The 7,780-nt window shown below is 39.9% G+C and overlaps 1 protein-coding gene across 1 annotated transcript in view; it reads left to right on the top strand.

The window, feature by feature from the left end:
- The first annotated feature begins 399 nt into the window (after positions 1-399).
- Positions 400-7,780, top strand: part of LOC309569515 (serine protease inhibitor A6-like) — a 30,856-nt gene continuing 23,475 nt past the window's right edge. The window contains exons 1-2 of the mRNA XM_082275381.1: positions 400-504; positions 5,679-6,311. Of these exons, the coding sequence (XP_082131507.1) occupies positions 5,702-6,311 (610 nt within the window). The 5' untranslated portion in view covers positions 400-504; positions 5,679-5,701. The remainder of the gene's footprint in view (positions 505-5,678; positions 6,312-7,780) is intronic.

Here is a 7,780-nt window from a genome sequence, read left to right as displayed (position 1 = left end):
AGATCATAATTTATTACAAGAGACATTGATTTCTGTTATCTTGGAACATCTTATCAGTTTGGACCATCCCAAACATCTCACTAATATAGAATATAGAGTTTACCTGTCCACATTGCACAATAAGATATTCCCAGTATCCTGGGAAAAACAGGTTGTTCCAGTATCATCTTTTTGTAAAGTCGACAAGTGAAGTCATGCATACATATTTTTAAATTTTCATGAACCTGACCTATTATTTTATCACGACATTATAAACACGCAAGGAACACAAGGTAATAGAAACTGGGCCAAATGGAAATTATTTCTGGAACAGGGATGAGTAAAGGAATTATAATATATGAATATCAAGTTTGTTGCCCAATCCAATGTTGTGCAAATGTAATTTTTAATCATGGGGCGGAGTTGCCAGGGAAATCTTTTGGCACCAAAAATATATAAATAGGATTTGTTTCTGACTCTGGCTCTGCAGTTGTGAAGGATCTGTCTCTGCAGAAGGCTCGTCAGGTTGGTACTGGTGAGGGGTGGTGATGGTCTAAGTCTAATGGGACCTTTCTCAAGCAATTGCACTCTTTTCATTGAATATATTATTATTGGAATGTGTGAGTGAGATAATAATCTATGTACACGGTGTTCAGGGTATTGTTACCTTTTTGCTTTTATTAATTTTGGATCTCTTTGGAAAATAGCCAAAGATTTCTTTAGATGTTTTCTTTTGTATCCCATTGTTAGATATTTCTTTACTACTTGTCTCAGAGAAACAATTAGAGGACTCTCCAAAGTCAGGAGAAACTCCTTCGTAGCTGTCAGGTGTCCCCACCGGAAGATATTCCCTCCCATCCCGTTCTGGTGACAACTGCAAAAAGTTGGATTTTTACAATGGTCACCAGGACAAATCAAGAGGCTGAATCTATCCAATGGCAAAGCATCCTTCTGCTCTTTCTCCGATTGTCTGGCAAGTCATGAGAAAGTGAATATAAGCAGCTAAAGGTGCTGGCAGTGCAGGTGCCCAGGGCAAAGATGTAAAACTGTGCCCCCCCCCCCTAACTGGATGGAGTAGGGGTATCAGGAATTGGATCTGAACCCTGGACCTCTGCTTTGTCAGGTAGTACCTCTTCTTACTGGGACACTTAAGATGCTGAACAGCTTCCAATCTGATTCCTTAGACAATCTTCTCTTGTACCTTGTGAACCTTCCTATTTAAGCCATGCCTTTGCACTTCCTGTTTGTCAGATTATTATGCTCTTCCCTGCCAATATTTCGCTCTTGTCAACCCTGCTTCCATCTTGCTGAGTCACTTGAGATGCTGGACAGCTCCCTATCTGATTCCTTAGACAATCTTGTCTTGTACCTTGTTTCTTGTGAACCTCTGACTCTTTGCTCCTCCCATAAACTTCCTATTTAAGCCATGCCTTTGCACTTCCTGTTTGTCAGGATTATTGTGCTCTTCCCTGCCAATATATCGTTCTTGTCAATCCTGCTTCCATCTTGCTTAGTAACCTGAGATGCTGAACAGCTCCCTATCTGATTCCTTAGACAATCTTTTCTTGTCAATTAAAGATTGGGGTGCACCCGCGCTATGGATAGCAACACAAATACTGAACTAATAATGTTTAAATTTAGAATGTGGGGATCAGATGGTTGTGCTGCCTCCAACTTACCACAAGGGTAAAGAAATATAGGGGTTGGGAGGTGTTGGTATGGGGCGCTACCACCTTGTACAGCGAATTACTTCGTTGTGTGTGATCCAAAGTGAAAGTGCACAGTGCTTATTGGTAAACAAATATTGTGCAAATAAAATGTTTAAAATGTTAAAATGCTTCGTGCTTACCAAAATAAATGTGCAATTTAGTGCAGATATAAAAGATGATATTTTATCATAGTGCCGATTGGATTGTACCATCTATGTATCACTCATCGGATGTAAACAACTATTGATAGGTGGCAAGTGCAAAAAGTGCTATGTGCAATTGAGTGATTTGACAATAAAATCTTTATTGTGGCCTCCTGTTACAGAGGAAACTGACATCCGTGGTGAATATTATAAAACAGTATACAGTGTAAAGTGAGAGAGTAAAAACGCCTGTTGCGCGTGCTGAGAGTGAGGAGTGCTAATACCGTGGGTAAAGCACTTACCAATAGCCTCTCCCTTCTCACTCTAGTATACTGTGTCTCCCTTCTCCTGATGCCTGTAAGAGCTGGTTGTTCCGCAAATATCGTTGCGCTTGCATCTAGGGAGTCAGTGTACAAAAGACCAAGAGAGCTTCCATTGCGTAGTATAGTACAACATTGAGGGAAAAATTAGTAGCGACTCACTGTTAGGAAGTTCACCGTCAGCTTGTTTAGTGGATCTCCAGCGTTCGGCCGCACGGTGCTTCCGCGTTCCACCGGCCGGAGCCACCTAACCGGAAGTGACGTATGACGCTGCTTTGCCGCTCTACGCGTTTCGTCACTGCGATGTCATCTGGGTCTTGTCTTGTACCTCGTTTCTTGTGAACCTTGGACTCTTTGATCCTCCCATAAACTTCCTATTTAAGCCATGCCTTTGCACTTCCTGTTTGCTAGATTATTGTGCTCTTCCCTGCTATTATATAACAACATTTTTGAAAGTGTTGCCTATGGAGCTTTTTAACCACTTAAAGTGGAACTTCATTTTCTCAATCAGCATGGGAGATTTATAATCCTTATGCTGATGGCATTAGTAAATAGATAGGAAAGAATATCATATTTCTTTTCTTTACATTTTTTTTTTACATTTCTTCAGTTACTTCCTGGTTTCCATGCCTAGGCAAATTATGTCATACATCCCAGGAGTCTTCAGGAGAGGAGGGAGGGTTCTCAGCTTAGCCTATGCCTGAGCTAAGGGCAGGTGGATTCCAGGAAGTAAATGCTACATAAATCATCTGCCCTTACTCAAGATGGTCACAACCAGAAATGCTAGGGGGCGTTTTTAAAAAATGATTTCTCAGCAAAATAAAGCACAGAGACATGGATGGATGGGGGGAGATTGCTTTAAATAATACAAATTAATTAAATAGCATTTTTGGTTTGTGGTGCTCAGATGCAGTGCAGTTCCACTTTAAGGACCGGGCCTATTTCTGACACTTGTTGTTCACAAGTTAAAATTAATATTTTTTGCTTGAAAATTACTTAGAACCCCCAAAAATTATATATTTTTTATTAGCAGGGACCCTAGAGAACAAAATGGAGATCATTGCAATACTTTATGTCACACCATATTTGCGCGTCTTACAAATGAAATTTTGTTTGGAAAAAAATTTACTTTTTTAAATTAAAAAATAAGAAAACAGTAAAGTTGGCCATTTTCTACAATGTGAAAGATAATGTTACGCCGAGTAAATTGAAACCTAACATGTAATGCTTCAAAACTGCTCACACTCGTGGAATAGTGAAAAACATTGGTATTTAAAAATCTCCATAGGCGACGCTTTAAAGATCTCTACAGATTACCAGTTTAGAGTTACAGAGGAGGTCTAGGGCTAAAATGACCTCACATGTGTGGTTTGAACACCGTTTACATATGTGGACGCAACTTGCGTATGCATTCGTTTCTGCGGGAGCTCGGAGGGACGGGGAGCTTTACGTTTTTTTTCTTTTCTTATTTATTTTACCTTTCATTTTTTTATTTTTACGCTGTCCTTTTAAAAAAAAAATTGATTACTGCAGGCGCACGTCGTTTTGCGCAGGAGGGCCGCCCTGCCACAGTAAATCGGCGGTGGGTGGTCCGGAAGCGGTTAAAGTGTATTTTTTCCCAAAAAATTTGATGTGAAAGACCGCTGCGCAAATACCATGCAAAATAAAATAAGGATTGCCATTTTATTCTCTAAAGTCTCTACTAAAGAAAAATATATAATGCTATGGGGGTTCTAAGTCATTTTCTAGTAAAAAAAAAAAATACAGATTTTCACTTGTAAAAAACAAATGTCAGAAAAAGGCCTGGTCCTAAAGTGGTTAGGTTGATGTCTTCTTACAAGAATGTAGAGACTGCAGAGGGTAAAACAGTGTAAAAATTGGCCAGCAGCAAGACATTTTTAATGAGGGAGAATGGACCAAAGTGTACAACTGACGCAAGGCACAGGCAAATGTTTTTCTACAGGAATGTAGATACTGCTGAGGATAAAACAGTGTAAAAATTGGCCAGCAGAAGAAAAGATGAATGAGGTTAAATGGACTAAAACATACTAGAAATAGGAAGCACGGGCAGATGTTTATCAGGGTTTAAATATCAAACCAAAGGGAATTTAGCCCACCAGTGTAAATATTGGAAAGTGGCGGCACAGTTGTAATGTGCAGAACACAAGGAACAGGTGAGTATTTTCATACAATCATTAAAAGTAACAGCCCACAGATGATACAGTTGTGTAATAATTGATCAAAGGAAGGATAATTTTAATCAGGTAGAATAGGCCTAACCAGTGTATTCCTAACTTTTTTTTTTTCATCGTGGTGATTGGAGATCCAGTGAATGAGTGGGAGGAGGTAGTTTTGGTGAACGCTGTTTTTTCACTTTTTACTTTCAATTATTTTTATTAATTTTTAAGTAGAAAAATACAACATGAACAGTAATCTAAATGGAATACAATAGATATAGAATACGAGTCAGCCAACATTAGTTACAAGCGTACAATAATACATTCTACAGAAATCAAGAATGACAGAGGACCAATCTAGGTGGCAAGGGGGGGAGAAAAAGGCAGCTCCCGTCAACTTCAAAGTTAGAATGGCAGAGTCAGTTGCTGTCCGTCCAAGACCCGTCAAGCAGCCTGGCAATACCACATATACTAAAAGAAAACATAATAAAGTAAAACCTTGGATAGTGAGCATAATTTGTTTCGGAAACATGCTGGTAATCCAAAGCACTCTTATATCAAAGCAAATTTCCCCATAAGAAATAATGGAAACTAAGATGATTAGTTCCACAACCATTTATTCATAAATCCTTCAGTTTATAGTCCATATACAAAGATTGGAGCAATGTGATGGGTTTTGTAGCCATAAAATGTCCTTTTACAAATGGCACCTCCACAAGGGAATAAGAAGCAAAATCCAGCAGGGGCTACAGAGTATTAAAGAGAAGAGGGCACCTCCAAGTGCAGCAATATTGTTAGCAATGATAGTTAAAACAGGTACATCTAAATATGCAGGCATCTGGGGTAAAGCTGCCCACATAGGCCATCCTCTGCACTGCTGGCTATCACCGCTGTCAGTCTGTAATCGTGACCAGGAAGACTACCCTGCAGTAGAGCGATCTGAAAGCGAGGCTTGAAGTGCTCGTAGAGCGCAGTGTGGAAGGGATGACGTCGATGGTGGCATGGAGGACGGCCTATGTTGACAGCTTTACCCCAGATGCCTACATACTTAGATGTGCCTGTTTTAATCATCAACCATGTGAGTTGCTAAATGTTGAACCTTCATTAAATGTAACCATATTGCTACACCTAGAGGCGCCTCTTTTATACTCAGTTGTGACATGGCGCTAAAAAATTTTGCTTGTCTTGCAAAACACGCTCATAACCAAGTTACTCTCAATCCAAGGTTTTACTGTATGTACATTTTAATGCCTACATGTTGATGTTTGTCTCAGTCTCATGCCATGTTTCTTTAGTTTTATCAAGGGTTGAAAACAAAAAAATCAGCTAACACATTGTCATTACCTGCAGGTGAGCGTCTATACTGAGAAGACATGAAGTTCCTCCTAATTTTGCTTTTGCTCATCCCGGTCATAACTGCTTCAGATGGCCACAAATCTGAAGAGTCCCATGAATGTGGAAAGAAAGTCCAAGTCCTAAACGAGGCAGTAAAAGGAAATACTAAATTCGCCTTCAATTTCTTCAAGCAACTGACCTCCAAATCCCCATCCAAAAATGTTGTTTTCTCACCTTTCAGTATTTCTTCTGCTTTTTCCATGCTGTTGTTGGGCGCCCAATCAAAGACCCACCAGGAAATCTTGGAAGGTTTGAGCCTGAACAACATGAATAGCATGGAAAGTGAGGTCCATCAGGCGTATTCCACTCTTCTCCAACTGCTGAATGAACCAAAAAGCAGCCTTCAAGTGAACATCGGCAATGCCCTTTTTGTACAGCAGACACTGACCTTGCTGAAGAACTTTGAAGATGATTTGAAAAATCTTTACCATGCTGAAATTAGGAAGACCAATTTCAATAAACCAGAAGAGGCTAAAAAAGAAGTAAATGAATATGTGAAGAATAAAACTGAAGGCAAAATTAAGGAACTTATCAAAGATTTTCCTCCAGATACTAAGTTAGCCCTGGTCAACTTTGTTCTGTTTAAGGGTAAGGCATTGGAATCTGGAGTAAATAATTACATTTAGGTTGCTACCAAGGTTGTCAGCTTTGCCGGTTCTCCCCTGCTAGATAGCGATAGCAAAACACATTCCCTTATTTAATGGAGATAAGGAGGGAGGAGATGTTCTGTAGTCCATGAATGTTGAACTGGACAAGGCAGAAAACACTGCTTGGGATAGAGTAGATTAATGGTGCTACAACCTTGAGACAAAAATGGTTGACACTTTCTGTGTTCAAATTTGTGTCAATGTTATGTTAATTGCATCCCTGTCAGGATATATGATAGGTAGGCAGCTTCCCTGCACCAAAGGATTTCCTCAATCACCTCGGGTGTCAGGATCCAGGTCTGAACCTGTGACCTCGGCTGTGTCTGGTAATGCCTCTTCTTTCTGAGCCACTGGATAGTTCCCTACCTGATCTCTTAACACAACCGTGCCTTGTATCTCGTTTGTCTTGAATCTTGATCCCCCTTGCTCCTCCCATGAACTTCCTATTTAAGCCATTCCTTTGCACTTCCTGTTTGCCAGATTATTAAGCTCTCTCCAGCTAATATCTTGCACTTGTCGCTCCTTCTGCCGCCATCCGTATCTTCACTACAACTTATTGCAGACCTTTGGCATGTTCCTCAACTATGCTCCTGCTTGATCCCAAGTTGCAACCAGTTGTTACCAACTTTTGGCTTGTTTAATGAATCACTTTAATGACCAGGCCATTTTTTGCGATATGACACTGCGTTACTTTAACTGACAATTGCGCAGTCGTGCGACGCTGTACCCAAATAAAAATGATGTCCTTTTTTTCCTTTTTTTGGTGGTATTTGATCACCTCTGCAATTTTTTGTGCTATTAACAAAAAAAGAGCGACAATTCTAAAAAGTATATATATATATTTTTACTTTCTGCTATAAAACACAGCCAATAAAAACAATTAAAAAATCTAATTTTTTCATAATTTTAGGCCAATTTGTATTCTGCCACATATTTTTGGTTAAAAAAAATACAAATAAGTGTATATTGGTTGGTTTGTGCAAAAACTAGGGGATAGATTTATGTGTTTTTTATTTTTTTTTACTAGTAATGGTGGCGATCAGTGAGCTTTAGTGGCGACATTGCGGCGTACAGATCGGATACCTAACTGACACTTTTGAGGGGTCCAGTGACATTATTACAGTAATCAGTGCTAAAAACATGCACTGTTACTGTACTAATGACACTGGCAGGGAAGGAGTTAACACCAGGGGCCATCAACGGGGTAAGTGTGTCCCTAGGGGGTGCTTTCTGACTGTGTAGGGGATGGACTCACTAGATGAACATAGAGATCTGTGTTCCTAAATAGCAGGAACACAGGATCCCTGTGTTCATCCTTGACAAAATGGTGGTCTGCCTTGCTTACATAGGCAGACTGACATTCTGTCTCTATGGGGAGTGATCAAGGGTGGCCAGCGGACATCGCGTCAG

Source organism: Pelophylax lessonae (genome assembly GCF_965119305.1).
Source record: "Pelophylax lessonae genome assembly, chromosome: 13".
Taxonomy (NCBI): Eukaryota; Metazoa; Chordata; class Amphibia; order Anura; family Ranidae; genus Pelophylax; species Pelophylax lessonae.
Note: the sequence above shows the minus strand (reverse complement) of the source record. Positions and strands in the feature narration are given on the sequence as shown.